The 20,671-nt window shown below is 34.8% G+C and overlaps 2 protein-coding genes and 2 long non-coding RNA genes across 4 annotated transcripts in view; 3 read left to right on the top strand and 1 right to left on the bottom strand.

Moving 5' to 3' along the window:
* Positions 1-20,671, bottom strand: part of LOC102804383 (acid-sensing ion channel 1-like) — a 78,843-nt gene that overhangs the window by 9,544 nt on the left and 48,628 nt on the right. The gene's annotated exons all lie outside the window — the stretch shown is intronic.
* On the top strand, positions 3,371-7,360 carry LOC146729609 (uncharacterized). The gene is made up of 3 exons (XR_014928091.1): positions 3,371-4,887; positions 6,685-6,865; positions 7,291-7,360. It is a non-coding gene; the product is annotated as an uncharacterized LOC146729609 (long non-coding RNA).
* On the top strand, positions 7,458-8,266 carry LOC146729608 (uncharacterized). The gene is made up of 2 exons (XR_014928092.1): positions 7,458-7,550; positions 8,181-8,266. It is a non-coding gene; the product is annotated as an uncharacterized LOC146729608 (long non-coding RNA).
* On the top strand, positions 8,496-18,730 carry LOC102801745 (uncharacterized). Its single transcript, XM_085495365.1, has 11 exons — positions 8,496-8,818; positions 9,763-9,894; positions 10,617-10,793; positions 13,884-14,020; positions 14,845-14,956; positions 15,577-15,660; positions 15,790-15,970; positions 16,125-16,214; positions 16,516-16,584; positions 18,266-18,314; positions 18,697-18,730. The coding sequence occupies exons 1-11, from the start codon at positions 8,513-8,515 to the stop codon at positions 18,728-18,730; spliced, it is 1,371 nt and encodes a 456-aa protein (XP_085351491.1). The 5' UTR covers positions 8,496-8,512.

Genomic DNA, 20,671 nt, shown 5'->3' with positions numbered 1-20,671 from the left:
ATGTCTGATACTAAAAAATAATAACAATAATAAAAAATATCAGTAATATTTTGGTTATTATTATAAAATATTTATTTGGTTTTCATAACATCAAACACAATGCAAATTAGTTGCTATTTTTAGTGAGCCTCTGGAAAGTTTAGTTAAACTACTAAGAAAGCCAGATACAGCGCAAGGCAAACATATATAGATCTGTAGATGGTATGTACTCACACCAGCCAAAGCCCTGATTGCTTGGACGATATCTTATTTGTTCACGCATGATTCATATATTTAAGAAACTTTGAACCAGAATCCAATCTGTTGGCCTAATAATGAAGGTTATAACAATATTGGTGGTGATAAGTACAACACGTTGTATTCAGTTATTGAATGAGGAGTTTCACTCTCTTACGAACAATGATTATGTCTGTTATTTGTATTTTTCTTACTTCACACAATGCATCAGTATCACGTGCATATCACGTGATTGTCTCCAAACTGACACTTACCTATATTACACCCTACATGTGTAATTAGGGCCGTTAATAAGTTTCGAAATTTCAAACATTTGATTGGGATAACAATTAACCCAGAATAATGAAATTAGAAAAAAAGTTTTTACCTAATAACTAATTGATCAATTGATTTAATAATTAACAGAGCATGTTAAAATCAGTTCCTCGCTGTCTAATAAATAAATGGAAGTGAGCAGGGGCCAATGCTGTTCCAGGTGAACTGTTACTGTCACTTATTATACCGGAGTATGTACTCACTCTATATGAATATTTTACGATTAGAAATACATTCGGAAGTCCACATGACATCACTACATAATCAATTATTCAAACGAAGAGTATGAATAACACATGATATGTAAATTAACAAATGCAATCCGTGTAGATATCTGGAACTTCATTTTATCATGCGTAACTAAAGTGGACAGCATTGATGAATAGCGTAGATTCAAAATTCAAACAGTTGCTGCTACCTTGTGGATTTTCAACAAAATTAGCTCTCTACAGTGGACTATTGTGTTCCTTTTTTTCTCTTCATTCATTTACTAACTAATACAAATAACAATAGCCCAAAAATATTCAAAAACATTTTTTATTTAATTTCAATGGACTAAACTTTTCTGAACATTTTATGTTGCTGGTCCTTGTTGGTCGTTTTTACGAGGTATGGGAGTCTAGTATCTGCAGATGCCCTCAGTGGTAGTTTATATTCGATTTTTAAAGCGCGGTAGTGTGCGACATTTGTGTTGATAAGCATCGATTTTCCCACAATCCAATGTGCTCTTATAATGGAAATCAGTATAGTGGGCGCTACTTGCACTGATTACCGCCGGTGACTCCTACGATACCTTCCAGTCACGTAAGAATTACCTAATTAAAGCTTGGAATCGTCTCACTTTGTACTTGTTGATCTGCCCAACAGTCAAAGTCGCTATCTTTGTTTATATATGAGTGCCCGGTAAAGGATTATATTGAATCAGTAAAAACATAATAATATTCAATGTAACTAACGTCCAATTAATAGTCGTATAATCGTTAGTTTAACATCTGTTATGAAAATAATTGGTTAACATTGACATAATGACGTGATTTTTTCTCCAAATACCAAGTGAATAAATATGAAAATATGGATACTGAATTTGGAATGTATTCTATGTACACACAATAGCTCAGAGTAGAGTATCAATGCTGCACTACAGCACTATAGAGGGCAGAATATAGGATACGTTTCCATTTAATTTTTGATCCAGTTCGTTTGAATCAACTAACAATAAGTAACTGAAAGCTCATGGAACACAAAAAGACAATATGATTGTGATGAGACAGATGTTGTTACAATTACAGTTATGAATGAATCAACACACTGTATACGGCGACTCGATAAATATGGTACATTTCAGCACCACTCTTTCTTCAAGTGCATATTTTTACAAGATGAAATACACGTATTTTAACGCATTTTGATACAAATGAATAATATTGATAAGCTTGTGTGTAAAAACTTAACCACAGTACAAACTGTAAGGCGATATAATTCGCTCTCTGTAACCAACATACTTAACTAATATATTACAAATCACTTGCCACTGCACCCGATCCTGTCCGAATCACGCTCTTCAAGCGCACTTGTGTCTACGAGTTCACGCCATTCAACAGTGTGACCCCGTCCGTATACACTGTGATATATACGGGAAATATCACACTTTTCGAAGGACTGACCCCATCGAATGTGTACGCCATGTTATACGGGAAATATCACACTTCTCAAAGGACTGACCCCATCCAATGTAAACCCCGATATACGGGAAAATATCTCACTTTTCGACGGACTGACCCCATCCAATGTACGCCTCGTATACGGGAAATGTCACACTTTTCAAAGGACTGACCCCATCCAATGTACGCCACGTATACGGGAAATATCACACTTTTGAAAGGACTGACCCCACCGAATGTACGCCACGTATACGGGAAATATCACACTTTTCAAAGGACTGACCCCACCGAATGTACGCCACGTATACGGGAAATGTCACACTTTTCAAAGGACTGACCCCATCCAATGTACGCCTCGTATACGGGAAATATCACACTTTTCAAAGGACTGACCCCGTCCAATGTACGCCACGTATATGGGAAATGTCACACTTTTCAAAGGACTGACCCCATCCAATGTACGCCTCGTATACGGGAAATATCACACTTTTCAAAGGACTGACCCCACCGAATGTACGCCACGTAGAATACGGGAAATATCACACTTTTCAAAGGACTGACCCCACCGAATGTACGCCACGTATACGGGAAATGTCACACTTTTCAAAGGACTGACCCCATCCAATGTATACGGGAAATGTCACACTTTTCAAAGGACTGACCCCATCCAATGTACGCCACGTATACGGGAAATATCACACTTTTGAAAGGACTGACCCCACCGAATGTACGCCACGTATACGGGAAATATCACACTTTTCAAAGGACTGACCCCACCGAATGTACGCCACGTATACGGGAAATGTCACACTTTTCAAAGGACTGACCCCATCCAATGTACGCCTCGTATACGGGAAATATCACACTTTTCAAAGGACTGACCCCGTCCAATGTACGCCACGTATATGGGAAATGTCACACTTTTCAAAGGACTGACCCCATCCAATGTACGCCTCGTATACGGGAAATATCACACTTTTCAAAGGACTGACCCCACCGAATGTACGCCACGTAGAATACGGGAAATATCACACTTTTCAAAGGACTGACCCCACCGAATGTACGCCACGTATACGGGAAATGTCACACTTTTCAAAGGACTGACCCCATCCAATGTATACGGGAAATATCACACTTTTCAAAGGACTGGCCCCATCCAATGTACGCCACGTATACGGGAAATATCACACTTTTCAAAGGACTGACCCCACCGAATGTACGCCACGTATACGGGAAATGTCACACTTCTCAAAGGACTGACCCCATCCAATGTACGCCGAGTGTGCGGGAAATATCTCACTTTTCGACGGACTGACCCCATCCAATGTACGCCTCGTATACGGGAAATATCACACTTTTCAAAGGACTGACCCCGTCCAATGTACGCCACGTATATGGGAAATGTCACACTTTTCAAAGGACTGACCCCATCCAATGTACGCCACGTATACGGGAAATATCCCACTTTTTGAAAGATTGACCCCATCCAATGTACAACCCCATATACAGGAAATATCACATTTTTAAGGACTGACTCCTTGTATATTGTTTTTACCCCAGAAACAATTTCAAGATATTCTATAAAATTATACAATAGTTTTTGATAGTTAAAATAACGTTTTTTAAAAGTTATTAACTTAAACACGACGCCAAGTACGGACGACTGACGACGACGAACAATTATATAGATCGCTTTCGTTGATGCTTAGAAGTGTTCTTCAAAGTAAAATAAAATGTTATTTCTGGTACCGTATGGGATTGTATTTCTGGTGGTAACAATTGACAAAACAGCATTCGTCAAGCCTAATAATAAAATTTATATTTACTTTTGACAAAATCAACAAAAATCGTTTATCCGCATTTCAGAAATAGCTATCTACACCAAGAAGTTTTTCACCGGCCGACTTTGAACTGTACATAAATATGGCATAACAACCACGTGTGTGAGCTAAACGACCCTTTCATATTTTCGAGGTAGTATCCTATATGCTCTCCTTTACATTAATTCATTCACTGGTTGATTAAGAAGGAACAAAACTTTAATTCTGCTGAACATTCCCTAGAAATAAAATCTATAAATATGTCCAGAAGCGTTTACTAGTCTATGGTTTAACCACAGTGGTTTAATCCTCTCCTGGCAGTTGAGATTAATCATTATAGGTATCCTGCGATTTAGCCTTATGCCCCGGACTTCATTTGTTATTCGTTTCATTGTAATTGTTCCTAGAGGCCCCCAAGCGCCATGAATAAGAGAGGAAGGCGGGAGCCTCAAGTGTCATGGCGCACCAAGCCATTCGCAAAGGACGCCGGTAGCCAGCGAAGCAATGAGTGCATCCCGGAAGTCGAAGACACGGCGTTTGCATGCACACCGTACCTGGGGTGTAACATAAACTTAAACTTGTGCGCATGATATTGTGCTTCTGGGTGTACCAAACGACACAAAAATAAAATTCCTTCGATGGAGTATCAGCAACTGATATGTTTGCAGCCACGAAACGTCTGCAGTCTTTCTACTTCCGGGGAAATCTAAGAGTTCTGGGAAGGACTGATCAAACACGCCATGATTTTATTACTAGTATTACATTTTTTTATGAGAATGAATACGCGGCCAGCACTGCAGTTTTTACATGTAGCTTGTATTATTCAACGTAAATAATATCGTGCACGTGATAAGGTAAGTTTCATTTAGAATCACTCATACGTCTGTTGGTTGATAGATACGCTATTCACAATATTATCGTGAACTTGTTGGCATCGAATCTTCGGACAATCGATCTGATTGGCATCACCAGAGGCAGTTGCATCTGATGTCACTGCTCCGTTTGAGCCCTGTGATTATTGGGTGCATAGAGTGCATTGATTCTTTGCTTGAAAAAACGGCAAATAAGATGGCCTACTGCCGTAATTTCAGACTAGTAAATTCAGTCTGAGCAATAATTTATGTCAAGAAAAAAGATTTGGGTTTTTGTGAATGGTCTAACATGTCAGCGATCTGTCAACACCTCTGGCAAGAAAGCAAAACCAACCTACCATATTTCACTATTTATGAATATCATAATACTACAGAAGTGTCATTTTGTCATTTGTGTTCAAATATTTATTTTGTGTGGGGAGCCTTTGACAATGTTGTTCAAACACTGATTTTTAGTCACCGTTTCATGCGCAGCTTAAAAATGGAAGTACATGTATAGTTTCTTATTTCCGGTTTCCTTTACATCTCTAACATTTTCTCAGAAATTCTGCGGCAGATATCGATGAAACTTTGCAGGTTGATGAACAAGTCTCTGTTGAATATGCACATAATTTTTTCTCCAGATCTGAAAATCCAAAGATGGTAATGCTAGGCTTTTCAGTGAGTCGCGACCTTGATCTGAATCAGTGACAGAAATGGACCACAGTCTGTTTTTTTTTTTTTTTTTATGAAAAATTAACGCTGAAATCTTGTAATAATTGGTCAGAAACTGTAAAAATTACATCCATTATAAAAAGCCATTACTGAAATACCTGGTCAAAAAGTTGAATATTACCATTACGAATTTCAGTGGAAACTGTAGAGGGGTGTCAGGGCTGCAATTTGATGGGAATTATAGTGGTGATACTGAAACAAACCCAGGTCCTGGTATAATATACAAATAATTGAATTAAGAAAAAAGTGAAGTTGTTATTAAAGGTACATCAAGGTTTACTCAGATTTATAAATGCAGTTTGATGAGCATGTATACATAGTTTGGTATTTTGGACATGGTCAATGGAAGTTTTCAGTTATTAGTACAATAATAGATTGAGAGAAATCACTTGATTAGTTGTACCCACATAGAGTACATATTAATTCACCTCTTTGCAGATGTTCCATGTATTATTTTAACACAAGTCTAAATATTATTTGTTTAAATATTTTTTTGTTGAAGCATAGAAAATGCATTGTGTGACATACCCGTAATTCCAAATAATTAACAAAATGATTGCCTATTATTTATTTTCTTATGTTAAACAATTGTGCATATTGTTTATGTGCTTGTGTAAAATAATTTTTTACAATGCAAGCTGTTGCTCATGTCTACTGTCATGTATGCTAATATTCAATGATGCAGGGTACCGTAAATATTCTAATCCTGGCGTCAGTTTTTTGACATTTGAAATATTGTTCCAGAAATGTTGTGACATGCAATGTAATATGCTAAAAATACACACTCAAAATCCCTAGAAAATTCTACAGAACATGAATATGATAAATAAAATATGCAAAGAAAATATAAAATTTAATTTCTGACAGACAGGAAAAACTTTTTTTGCCCATTGGGGTGGGACTCAGAGTTGTTTTGTTACGTCACCCGGGACAGTTCATCAATTACAAAAATAGATTCTGTTTTATTGATGTGCTTTGCTTCTAAGAGAGTGAGCCATGGTATTGCAACAATCAGTCTGCTTGTTGTAATTTTAATTAGAAAATTGTATCTCTTCACTTTTCTAGATGATTAGGAGAAAGTCAGTTTATCATAAAAAAAGGACTAGCCTGAGAAAGGTAACGACCATTACCTATTCATCAATTTCTACTCAAAGAAAAACATTTCCTATTGGAAACAGCTTTTCTGGTAAACGAAAAAAAGAATTCAACTATCCAGAAGCAAGTAGTGATGTTCATGATCATCCATGTAAGTACAAACTACTAGAGGCTTGACTTTCTACTATTGATATTTAACACGAATATTAAATTTTGAATGTATTTTTTTTGCATAAATATATTGTATCTCTGTACATTGTAGGCTGGAAACACACAGTTGTTGAGAATAAAATGTTTCCCGGTAATTATCAATCTGTTAGTGTTCCTTGCTAGTAGTGTCCACTGTAAGACTACCATACCACAAACCATACTAATTTCATTACTACATGTACCTTCTAAATTTTCTAGAATTTTTCATGTGAAGTTATGTACAAAAAGTTCAAGCCTTCAAACCTTGAATCAGTGTACAATTTATTATATTATATTATAACATGTTCAATTGGCTACTGTACATACATTTAATAGTTGATCATTGACATCTTTGTGTTTTGTCCTACTCAAAACTTTTTTTAACAGCTCTTCAGTGTACAAAGAAAAAGCGATATCAGACATCTAAACAGAATCTAGTCAATGCTTGGCAAAATATTAGAGAAGACTTAAGGACTACTGCCATTGAGACACATTGTCCATCAACCTTTGTTTGCAGAATGTGCAGGGAGGACTGTATTAATACAATTATACGCTGTCAGGATTGTGGTATTAATGCCTATTATTGTGAGAGTTGTTGTCAAACTATACATTCAATGGTACAGCTCCATGTATGTGAGCAGTGGAAGGTACGTTAGTTTACATGCACAATTTATAATACACAAGTGAAGTGCTAAAATCTGTTTATCCCAGATAAATTTGACTAGGTCACTATACTGTGAAGTTATAACAATTACAATAATACAAATAGTGTCAGTGTGCTTCCTTAGCCCCTCAGTGATTTTTCAATGCTTTGAAAACAAATTGTTCGTCAGTTTTTACAACAAAATCAGTTTAATGTGATTTTGATTGATGTATGTTAAAGTGGCAATAGTTTTTTCAACATTTTTTATTGTCTAAAAATATCCATATCAAAATAACAATATCTTACCGAAATATTGTTTTAGAAACAATTGCATGGGCAAAGTGACTCTAGACCAGGCTAATGTCTTGTGAAATGTAATGTGAAAACTAGGGATTGAGTAATCGTCATAATGTTTGTTTGTCATGCCATTAAGATATCATTAGGCCTTTAAGATGGCAATATATTTGACATTTTGCCCAGGTTTGCTTGAAAAAATTGGATTCCAATAGATGGCACCATCTTGAAATGCAAAAATTAATGCATTGCTTCGGTTATCTTTTTTCACTTGTAAGTGATTTAATGTACAATGTATCTTCTTGTTTGCATACATAAGGAAATTTAATTTTTTCACTAGGATGGGTATTTCAGTCCCTATATCGTGCCAACCGACTTCATCCTGGTTGACGAAGACTGTGAATGCTCCACTACCTACCAAAGAAATTTATTGGTTATTGATAAAATAGGTTTGTATTTGTTGTTTTAAAATGCATATTTTTATTTGATTGGTTCACTGTATTGGTCATCCAATGTTAAAGCCAACTGACTACTCCTCCATTAATTCCTTTGTTTGAGGAACAGTTATTTCTTTTCTAGTTTAATTGCCTGATTGTCATGGTTATTATAATTATTGTATAGGTTAAACCATTCTCTACACTGTTTTTTCTAGGAAGGCATCATGATGTTAAGATGCAATTTTGTCACTGCTCAAAAGAACCTGTCCAGCTGCGAAAATATGGATTTTGGCCTGGGTCACCAACAAAACCACAGGTTGCTTTTGATCTTGAACTCATGGAGCTACTAAGGCTACTGCAACTGGTCCAGCTGCGAAAATATGGATTTTGGCCTGGGTCACCAACAAAACCACAGGTTGCTTTTGATCTTGAACTCATGGAGCTACTAAGGCTACTGCAACTGGAGTGTCAAGTGTCAGTCAAAGCATTTACAGAAATGCTAAAAAATAAGTGCAAAGACATCCATGAAAGTTTTTATGAGGTATAATTTAAATATTTATTCTACTTGTGTTTTGATTAAGGTTTTCATTCACTTTCTCAAAAACGTATATTTGTAAGTACTAACCAGTATGATTCTAGAATTGTTTGAGTTAAAAAAAAAAGGTCAACAATTTAATCTGGTCTGCGACTTCTTGACCATGTTCACTGTGCAAGAGTGCAAGTGTTATACAAAACCTCGGACCAAATATGCCCATTCCTGTGCCTGGCTGAAATCTGGTTACAGTTTATAAAATGAAAATGTTCAAGAAACAATCATAATATTATTATAGTGACCCTGAGTCCAAGCAAAAACTGCTTACTTTGTGGAAGGGTCCATATGCATTACAAATGGATAAAAGCACAATATACACACTGACACATTTATTTATAGTATGTTTTCGTTTTTGAAAAACATCCCTGCATGCATGTCCGCAGATCAAGCTTTGTCTTGAATGTCTTTTTTGCCAATGCCAGAACTACCCTGAACTAGTCTCAAATTCAAAGTTCACCTCTGAGCTGCTTGGCGATAATGTGTGCTTTGCATTGGATGATGGGACCACAGAGTTTCCTCTGACTGTTCTTGGAGAAACCATACGTAAATAACTTTATCAACTTCATCATTGTTGGATAATTTTCTCAGCTTTTTTTCATTCTTTACCCACCCATTAAAAGTGGCCTCACTGACTCAGAGTTCACTTGCAGCCTTTGACTTGGCTTAGACACACTCTTCTGTTAAGAACTAGAGGTCAGAGTTCCATCATTCCAACAAGTTTTATAGAGCTATGTCAAAAGGAGCGACCAGGAAGTATGCAAAGTCGTGACTTGACACCCTATTGACACCTCGAGTCAGGCCACCCTCAAAAACATTCCTTACTGAGTTATGACTCGGCGAGGGGTGCAAAAGGTCTCTAATAGTATTGTGCTCCTTCTATATTTATTTCCCAGTTAAAAGATGTATACAAGATTCTCATCCAAGAAGCTGTAGCTGAATACAGATTTAATATATTTACCATACAAAATCTGAAAAATGTTTGTTCAGAATTTGATAATGGTACCATCTGCCCTGCTTGTCCTTCAGTAAGTTTTGCTTATTTAAATTTTCTGCATGTCCAGTGATATTTCTTTCTTTCTTCACCTAACTAAATCGTTGGGTAATCAGAATGCATCAAAATATTGGTGAATATTGAATCCCAACTTTAAAATTGTTGTTGAAACATTTCTTCCCTCAGAAATTTGTATATATTCCACTCACAGTTACCAAACATGGCTACTCTACCCTGGTTTTGTAACAATTAACATGTTAATTATGTCAATACCTTTTCAGGCAAAACGTTTAACATAAATAGACAGTTTGTGGTGGGTTCATTTTCACTTGCAAAAACTGCATAATTCTTCTTGTTTTCACTGCCTTCACATGCCTCATAGATAATTTGAAATCAAATCACCGTTGACACATGAATACATAATTAAGTTTGTAAGCAAGCTACAAATACTCATTATTTTTTGACATGGTAACATGAATGTAAATAATTCTTTTCAAAAGTTTTTAGATGATACAACAGATGGATCTAATGTGAAGATGAGTGACATTGCTGAATCCATCCATCCAATTCTTTGACCTACCGGTACATTGACTGGAGCTTAAAGTGATACACATACGCTCTGGGATAATGTGCAGAGTGGAATAGTTTTGCTACTATAGTTCGTTGATGGCAGGGGAATCACTAAATTTACTTTCCCAGTAAAAATGTGAAATGAACTTTGTAATTTATAATGGCTTAATTCCATTAATATTTCAGAAAGAATCTGGTAACCTGGTATATTCGATTGATGCTGATTTCCAGCTAGTAAGAAAGCGCTCATCAGGCTGTGTTTATGGAAAAGCAAAACATGAAGGTTATTTCTTTTTGCCACAAGATAAAGTTGACATTTTTGTTGAGTCGTATAACCTAAGAGGTGTAGATATCACCACAGATGTAAGTACCAAATTTTTTTATTTTATCATTGTGTGACTCTTAAAACTATTATGTGGCTCAGCTCAGTATATAAGGTTGATGGTCTACTTGTTGGCTACCCTAACCCAAACCATGATACCATCTGTCACAATTCAACTTAAAAATGACTTGAGTTCTGTTCTTTTCTGGAGAAAGATCACATGTCTACATTCCAATGGTTCTGGCCATAATATATAACATTATGGATCAAGATAGCTGACTTGCACAAGTTTTCATTGTTATCATTTTTTTCTATAAAAGGACACATAAAATAATTCATTTATTAGTCCCCGTTGGAACAATATTTAGTGTCTGTCCAGAGTCCTATTTCAGAACCTTCCAAACTGAATCCATTCATTTTTTGCATGTGTCTAATGCATTATGTGGAACATATGCATATGCATTGGTTTAGTGTTGATCCAAGATTGCTGAGTCATTTTTTTTTTAAATGTATTATCATAAACATGCTCTGTCATATTCATTCAATTTTTGAATTGATATTTAAGGTGTACATTATTTTGGTGAACATTTTGTTTGGTGAACTTGACATATTCTCAACAGCCAGAACTACTTTTTTGTTGGTTAACCATGTTTTGTCTTGGGTGTACATTGTCTAACATTTCTACCACAATGTTCTTGTAGGCCAGCAGAGCTATTTCGGTCATCAGATCTCTCATTTGAAAATGTGGTATCTTTATTATATTATACCAGTATATTGATGGTGTTAATCCATTGATTTGATTGGTCCAAACACAAAATTTGCATATGCAATCCATGGTATATTGGCTGATAATGCACGGCTAAACCAAGTGGCCCTGGAACATGAATTGACTACAGGTTTAATACGGAAATACATAAAACCGGTATTATTTGATTTTTAGGGAAATATAGTGGTTGAATTTTGGAAGAATATTAAAAAAAATACTGAATTAAAAACATCTGAAAAGTTATATAACTATAATATTGCTTTTTGTTAATGGTGGGATCCAAGTTGTGAGCGTCGGTCGTTGGGTGATTGTCGTTCGCCACACAAACCTAAACCACTGTCCCTCAACACCGTGAGGTGCCTACACGAACGCCAGAATGCTATGTTCTCAATGTTGTTACTTTGAGATGGATTGCGAACTTCCAACAAAGAAAACATGATCTTTAAGTACAAGATATAATTGAGGAATTCAATGACATAAAAATGCAAAAAACTATGAGTCACAGGCAAAAATGTATGCCACCAATAACAACCGGTGTCCGGTAGCGGCAGCTGACAAAATTGCAGTGCACCCGGGTAATTGCCATCTGTTTCAAAAAACACGGGACAACGCAAGATTCGACGACGATATATGGTATTGTAATTCTCCACTATGGGTAAATAAATTACAGGAGATGATGAAGATAATTTCGAAAGCTACAGATTTGTGACGAGTGTTCACCAACCACTGTATTAGAGCGACGGCGTGCAAAGTCTTTCGGCCGGAGTTGAGACAAGGCATATCATGTACGTGTCACAAAAACGATGCGAAAATCCGATTTTACACCATCAAACTTACCCCAGAACAATGACAAAACTTGTCAGTCATACTGTCACAAAACTTTGGTTATACCAAAGGTATCCAGGTCAGATGTTGGAACTGAGGTCGCTGTGCCGGTCGCCGTACATGATACACCACGTCCCGGCGCGTCTCAAATTTCGGTCGAACCAAGTACCGCTGAACGTCAAATATCCACAGTTACAAGTAGTATGTTGAGTCACAAAACCGGTTTATTTCACAACTGTACTTTCAATGGGCAAATTACAGTCCAAATTGTACAAAAACCGGAATGAAAACGTGGAAAATCCGTTGTTTAAATGACCCAAACTGTACACGACCCTGTATTTCAAATCGCGTTGTGCGTCAGTAAAAGGTCAGAAAGGTCATCCTTTGTTATGCTAATTTGTGTGTTTACGCTGCTCTATTCAACGTGGATATGTTTCATTTTTATGTGGAATAAAAATTAGTTTGTATTCAATTTGAACTGTGTTGCGCATGTAATTTTTGTATGCATTCAGCGTACAACTACATACTATTCTTATAAATATTCATGTTCAAGGGCCATAATCATGATCTTTTAGTAGATGAAAGTATTAGTAAACTCTTTTTTTACAAGTTTTATCGAATTGTCAATATACTGGTATAATATAATAGCAATAACCCCCGCCGAAGTTGGGTATACCACTTGATATTGCACAATTCACTCCATATATGCACTCGCCTGCGGCTCGTGCATATATGTCGTGAATTGTGCAATATCTCGTGGTATACCCGCCTTCGGCGGGGGTTATTGCTTAAATATACTTTGTTTGTTTTTAGTAAAATTTGGTCATACATTAAAAATGATGAAGTGCATGTCTGTGACGATTCCATTTGTGATCTGATAAAAATGGCTGATTGGCAGCCTCTTGTTTATTGTTGACATGTTTTTTTCTTTCTTTCAATTATTCATGACTTGTTAGTTTCACAATCAAATCAAATTTGGTCTATTGTAGGTACTCTTCCTTTTTTGCCATACTGTTAATCTCTGATACTCCTGTCTCATATTTGTGTTGTATACATCGTAATACACCCCCTTGTTTATTTGTAGGAATATCAATGGTTGTATTAGGCATGCATAACATATCTGCTAATTGCAGTGAGAAGTGTGTTCTTAACAATGGCTTGTTGTATAATTTGTCAGTAAAATATGACTTACATTAGCAAATATATCTAATGCTGTCATTTACTCAAAGCATATGTGCTACTATTATTCAAATATGGTAATGTAATTATTATGACATTAACATCATTGGACTGGATAGGATGTGTAACTTCCATACAGAAATTTATTTTAGTTTACTACAGCTTCATAACATTGACTGTGTTATGTTATGACTTGTTTTTGTTATCTGGGCAAGCTGAAAAATGTACTGGATTTTCTAGCTTGTGATGTTACAAAGATGACCTGGGAATGATCACTATTTGTTAAAATTGTTGTAATGTTTCATATTTTTATTTTATTTTTTTAATATTGTTTTATTGTAAATATTTTATTTATTTTTAGGAATGTCATAATTTCCAAGCAGGGAGTAGTTTACGCTCTAAAGGAAAAAACAAAAAATTGGATGAAACTGCATTGTTTGGTTCTATTTGCAGGCATACGTATCCAAAGTACTTCTTCAGTCTTAAATACGGTGAAAGGTGAGCCCTATCCCTAGGTACTTTTTTACCTAGATCTAGTTTACTGTTCATAATATGACTTGCACATCTACTGTTCAGCATAATGCAATGGATAGTGTATTCTAAAACATAGTTGGCTAGCATCAATGCAAAAGTGTGGTCATACTTGGCTCTGATTGATTTGATTACATTTTGTTTTCAGACATGCAAGTTGCTTTGATATATTTGAGTGAATTCGGTCATTGGAGTCTGTCTGACTAGATTAAAAATATATCTTCTAAGTGTAGTTTAGATATGCTATTTTACTGAAACTGACTCTATATATCATGAATCAACTTGACCATACTCATTATAAAAGGTAATATCGTATAGTTTAAAAATCAAACTATGTAACTATTCCAATTGGCGCAATTTCAATGGTGTTTTTCATTCACATAGTTTTCAAATTACTAATAAACTATTAGCCATCTCCAATACAAACACACATGTACTTCATCATCAAAATGTTCTCTTGAACATTTACTAATATCAGTCTTTTACATAAGCACACATACTAGTGGTAGAGTATGGTAATCTAATAATATTTAGAACATATTATGTACAAACAACTTTTTCGTGCACAAAATGATTTTTTTTCTGAACTTTGCCAAATTTATTGCATTATAAATGCATCTGTGACAGAGGCGAGCATAACTGTATGCTGGGTCATTAATATACAACTACATTTGACCATAAGCCACACCTCTATTGTTTGACTAATGCCTGGCACTACTAACAAAGTACAGTATTATGTTTTAATTGGAATTACGTTAAATTATTAAATCATTTATGTGTTTATTTTTCAGATTGTCATACTCTGTATTTCTAATAGAGAATCTTTTGTTACATGGTGGTGTAGGTGATAAGAAAATGCACATTTTATATGACATTGCATGCAAATTGGAATCTCATCTGAAGGTACATTAATGTGTAATTTGGATTTTGTTGTGTCATTTACAGTGGAATTGTATCATCTTCAATCATCTTAGTAATTTCTTTGATATGATTTATGTAGATACCTTGAGTGTACTTCTATCAGATTTATTCATTTTATGTCATTAGCATTAAATCTCTTTTTTAGCGATTTGTTTCTCTTTTTTTCTTGAAAATTATGTACAAATATGTACAAATTGGGCAGATTAATCAATCGACTAAACCTTATTATGGGGGGGAAAAATTATTATTCACATGGTTTGATCACCATCTTAGATTTTCAGCAATTTTTTTTTTGTGTGTCTCATGAGTGTTTTACCAATCAACTTGCTTATTGTGCATGTAGCATGTATGGCCAAAGCATTTTCTGGGAAAAATAACATGTATATAATAATATCGATAGGTGCATATTAAGGCTTCTTCAGCCCGTCAACGCTTTAATTTTTTATTTACAATAGACTGTTTGTACATTTCTCCCGCATATATTGATAAGTTTTAATCAAATTTATTTATATTACATGAAAAAAGACAGTCAAAACACTTTTTGAATATATGTTTGCTTACAAGTATATAATAATATGCTTGCATTTTTTTTTGCATTCAAGAAAAATAATCGAGAAGATTTATTAGCAAATATATCTTTTGCTGTTCCAATATTTCACTGTTATGGACACGACTTGAAATGCCAGGTAAATGCCATGTAATGTATTAGTTTAGCCATGTTTAGGTGAAACAAGAATATGATTATACATATGCCATCAATATTGTACTCTAATATTGTATGAATAGGTGTAATAATCTGAATATTTCAATTACAGCTTAAATATAGCCCACGTCGAATTGAAGGTCTTGGTCTCACTGACGGTGAGGGGATTGAAAGATTGTGGTCCTACCTAGGACAGTTTTCATCTATCACAAAAGAAATGTCTCCTGAAAACCGAGTTGATCTTCTGACAGAAGCACTTTCATATCATGGTATGAAAGTAAAATCTAAAATTGGTAAATTTTTTAACTTTCTTATCAGATCTAATTAAGCAGTAAGTCATTGCTCATCTTGGCATACCACAGGGTTTTGCACTTCTGTAAAATCTGTACAAAATCTTCTGTCTTTCCCTTTTTCTTTTTGTTAAAAACCTGTTTTAATTTTTTCCAGGAAAGTTGTTGGTGAAAAAACTGAACAATGCATATGCTACTATAAAAAATGTTGAAGAAAACATTAATAATATGTTACATAAGCTTGATGGTTAGTCAACATTTGCTATATAAATAAAATCATTCTCAATGCTCTCCACACTCCTAATCTATACTATTTTGAAAAGATATTAATAGCACAGCTTTCCTAATCGCTGGCATTGCTATTTTCAGGAGAGCCAATATTTGCATACCAAGCCATTGTCAAAAAGCACACCTGATATGTATAACTTTTTAGCCAAAATGGTAACCAATGTCTTATTCACTAGTGTGTTTTATCATTACTATAAAATACAAACAGCACTAAAGCAAAGCAAATCAAATTAATGACATTTGTATATCTATACACATAGGCATTGATGCAGACTGCATTAAACGATGGGTTTCAGAAGAATCACTGTATAACTCAACTCTACTGAAAGGTAATGGCTGGTTGTTTATAAAATGCTCCATGTGAAACAACTTCTGTAACGAGGCTATAACCTTTTCACCACCAGTTCCCTATTTTCATCACAAATTAACTAAAAAGTCCTGTTTATTTATTTCCTTTCAGGAGATTGGGTCAAAAAGGCATATTTTTTTAAGTAAAAACTGAAAATTAATTCAGATTTTGTCTTCAAAATCATTTTTATAAATATTGAATAAAATATAGGAAAAATTGCAGAAAATTTTCGGGTGAGAAAGTGGGTGGTGAATATGTTGAGTATGACAGTAAAGTACTGTATTTACACTACACTCATGCTGTTAACACTGTATTTACACTACACTCATGCTGTTAACACTGTATTTACACTACACTCATGCTGTTAACACTATTTACATCACACTCGTGCCGTTAACACTGTATTTACACCACACTCATGCTGTTAACACTATTTACATCACACTCGTGCTGTTAACACTGTATTTACACTACACTCTTGTTGTAACACTGTATTTACACCACACTTATGCTGTTAACACTGTATTTACACTACACCCATGCTGTTAACACTGTATTTACACTACACCCGTGCTGTTAACACTGTATTTACACTACACCCGTGCTGTTAACACTGTATTTACACTACACTCTTGTTGTAACACTGTATTTACACTACACCCATGCTGTTGACACTGTATTTACACTACACCCATGCTGTTAACACTGTATTTACACTACACCCATGCTGTTAACACTGTATTTACACTACACCCATGCTGTTAACACTGTATTTACACTACACTCTTGTTGTAACACTGTATTTAGACTACACCCATGCTGTTAACACTGTATTTACACTACACCCATGCTGTTAACACTGTATTTACACTACACCCATGCTGTTAACACTGTATTTACACTACACCCATGCTGTTAACACTGTATTTACACTACACCCATGCTGTTAACATTGTATTTACACTACACTCTTGTTGTTAACACTGTATTTACACTACACCCATGCTGTTAACACTGTATTTACACTACACCCATGCTGTTAACACTGTATTTACACTACACCCATGCTGTTAACACTGTATTTACACTACACCCATGCTGTTAACACTGTATTTACACTACACCCATGCTGTTAACACTGTATTTACACTAACACCCATGCTGTTAACACTGTATTTACACTACACCCATGCTGTTAACACTGTATTTACACTACACCCATGCTGTTAACACTGTATTTACACTACACCCATGCTGTTAACACTGTATTTACACTACACCCATGCTGTTAACACTGTATTTACACTACACCCATGCTGTTAACACTGTATTTACACTACACCCATGCTGTTAACACTGTATTTACACTACAACCATGCTGTTAACATTGTATTTACACTACACTCTTGTTGTTAACACTGTATTTACACCACACTCGTGCTGTTAACACTGTATTTACACTACACCCATGCTGTTAACACTGTATTTATACTACACTTGTGCTGTTAATAATATGCAATACAATTTTTGTTCTTTAATATTACATTATGTTTTCCTCACTATGAAAACAAAACAAACAAATAAATATATATATATATATATACTGTAATATTTTGCATTGAAAAATATTGAAATAATTGAGGTCTCTGTAAATTCAACAGAAAAGCTAACGAATGAAGAGGAATATGCCCTTCTTTTGAACAAGTTCAGGTGAGTGCAGCCAGTTTTTGTGTTGTATTCTGAAAAGTTGGGTGCTGGAGTTGGTCACATTATGAGTGTTGTTTAGCGAGGGTGAGAGATTATATTAAATTTCTCTCAACTTGTGTTATAATATTTAGGTTAAACTTTATTGGGATGCCTTGTATAAGTGAAAAAGAAATTATTTTATTGTATTTTACAGAATACATATAGGAATTATGAAAGCTTGTGACAAGACTTCTTTCTTTTTTTTTTTTTTAAATGAGACACCCAGAGATTTGCTGTTTCCCATCATAGCAACTGTTTGCACAGCACCTTAACCTGGCAACATTTAATTGTATTGGTGTTTGTTTTCGTTTTTAAATCTAAAAGAGTGTTCTTGTTTGTTTTTCAGTTCTGTTAACATGGTGAATGAGGTTGACAGGTAAATGACCTTTTTAATACCTCTTGACATAATGAAATAAACTACTTTTTCCATATTTTGAGTTATGTAGCCTTTGCCTTTTATTTTCTTTGAAATGTTTGTGTCTCTTGAAAAAAATAATTAGAATATTTGTCAATATATATTTATGCAACACGTGTTGATGTAAATGAACAATCTGTTGGTATTTGCCAATTGGGACTCAAGTTTCAGGGACACGCTCGTGACAAACCCTCAACTTTAACATGACGAGCACAAAGAGAACTTTCAAAAATTTAACGGGGACTGTGTCATTTTCAATGACTTGTTCATATGTGTTTCAACGCTGGCTTCACTATAAAGCTGGTCTCCAAACAGGCTTTTTGGTACATGTGTGAGCACAGTATCACTGAGTTAGAAGGCTTTTTGGTACATGTGTGAGCACAGTATCACTGAGTTAGAAGGCTTTTTGGTACATGTGTGAGCACAGTATCACTGAGTTAGAAGGCTTTTTGGTACATGTGTGAACACAGTATCACTGAGTTAGAAGGCTTTTTGGTACATGTGTGAGCACAGTATCACTGAGTTAGAAGGCTTTTTGGTACATGTGTGAGCACAGTATCACTGAGTTAGAAGGCTTTTTGGTACATGTGTGAGCACAGTATCACTGAGTTAGAAGGCTTTTTGGTACATGTGTGAGCACAGTATCACTGAGTTAGAAGGCTTTTTGGTACATGTGTGAGCACAGTATCACTGAGTTAAAAGGCTTTGTTTGTCGTTATAAAACTTAGGAGAAAAAAACATGCAAAGATATTGTTTTCAAAATAGAATTACATTAATATTGAATTAATACAAATTCTAGTTATAGAATTCAGATTGTAGTTGCTTGAAGAAAATGTAAGATCTTTTTTTTAGGCACATGGAAAATTCATTGTATTCTTTTTATAGTATAGTAGTATAGTATATTTTATTTGACTCAAATTAATGAATTGGAAATACATTAACCATGGTCAATAATCATACACAAAAAAACAACAACAACAACACAATAACAAGAAATACAGATATTAAAAATACAATAAAATGTTATTGTATGTATACATGGTGAAATGATATAAAAGCATACTGACTCTAATTACCATATTTGCAAATAGGGAAACTTAACTCCAAAGTACATTTTTGCTAGTTATTAACCAAAATATGAGAGTTTTGAATTTGTGGAGATATTAAAGAAATGAAACAAAAACTATTTTGAACCGGTATACCAATACATAAAAAAATTGTGAATAAGATAGCAATTTTCCAACTTATCATGACAATTTTAATTACAAAAGCTATGGAATTTGAATGGAGGAATTCACCACAAGATTAATTCATGTTTCATATGTTATTTCAAATGATGTTCAACAAAATAGATTGAGCATCCAATGTCAGATACTGTTGTCAACTTTTTTGTATTCTTAGTGTGCCTTACTACAATCCTTAGACACAGAGGTATTTGTCCTTGGAACCAATTGCAATGGTTTGTTCACAACTGGCACAGATCTGGGTATCATGTTTGCAAATAATGATAATGATATACAGATGCAGTTTGACAGCTTCATTAAAAGTAAGTGAATTTAATTAGATAAGTGAGTTTAGTTAGATAGGACCCAACAAATATTTATGTTTCTGATCAGTGCTCACACCAGTTGAAACAGGCATGTCTTTTTTCGGCTCCGCTGTCAGCAAAGATTATTTGTCTATTTATATTATTGGAGTGGAGCAATTCATCCAATGTACTTGAAAATACTTTTATTTTAACTGGAATAAATTTCCACTGACTAGACTTTTGGGGTGTTTTGTAGGGAATTTATTTTTACTGATTTTTGACAAATTGAATGTAAAATATAGGAACAATGGTATATTCACTGGATTTTATTTCCACTGAATTATTCTTTCAGTGAAAATAGCGAAAATTAAATCCAAG

This window comes from Saccoglossus kowalevskii, chromosome 21, assembly GCF_978046115.1.
Source record: "Saccoglossus kowalevskii chromosome 21, keSacKowa6.1, whole genome shotgun sequence".
Taxonomy (NCBI): Eukaryota; Metazoa; Hemichordata; class Enteropneusta; family Harrimaniidae; genus Saccoglossus; species Saccoglossus kowalevskii.
The sequence above is the reverse complement of the archived record's forward strand: the minus strand, read 5'-3'. Positions and strand labels throughout refer to the sequence as shown.

Coding starts and splice junctions, on each gene's coding strand:
- LOC102801745 (XM_085495365.1), top strand. CDS start 8,513: ATGCAATTTTGTCACTGCTCAAAAGAACCTGTCCAGCTGCGAAAATAT. Junction 15,971..16,124: donor GAAAGTAAAATCTAAAATTG/GTAAATTTTTTA, acceptor AATTTTTTCCAG/GAAAGTTGTTGGTGAAAAAA. Junction 16,215..16,515: donor TATGTTACATAAGCTTGATG/GTTAGTCAACAT, acceptor CTATACACATAG/GCATTGATGCAGACTGCATT.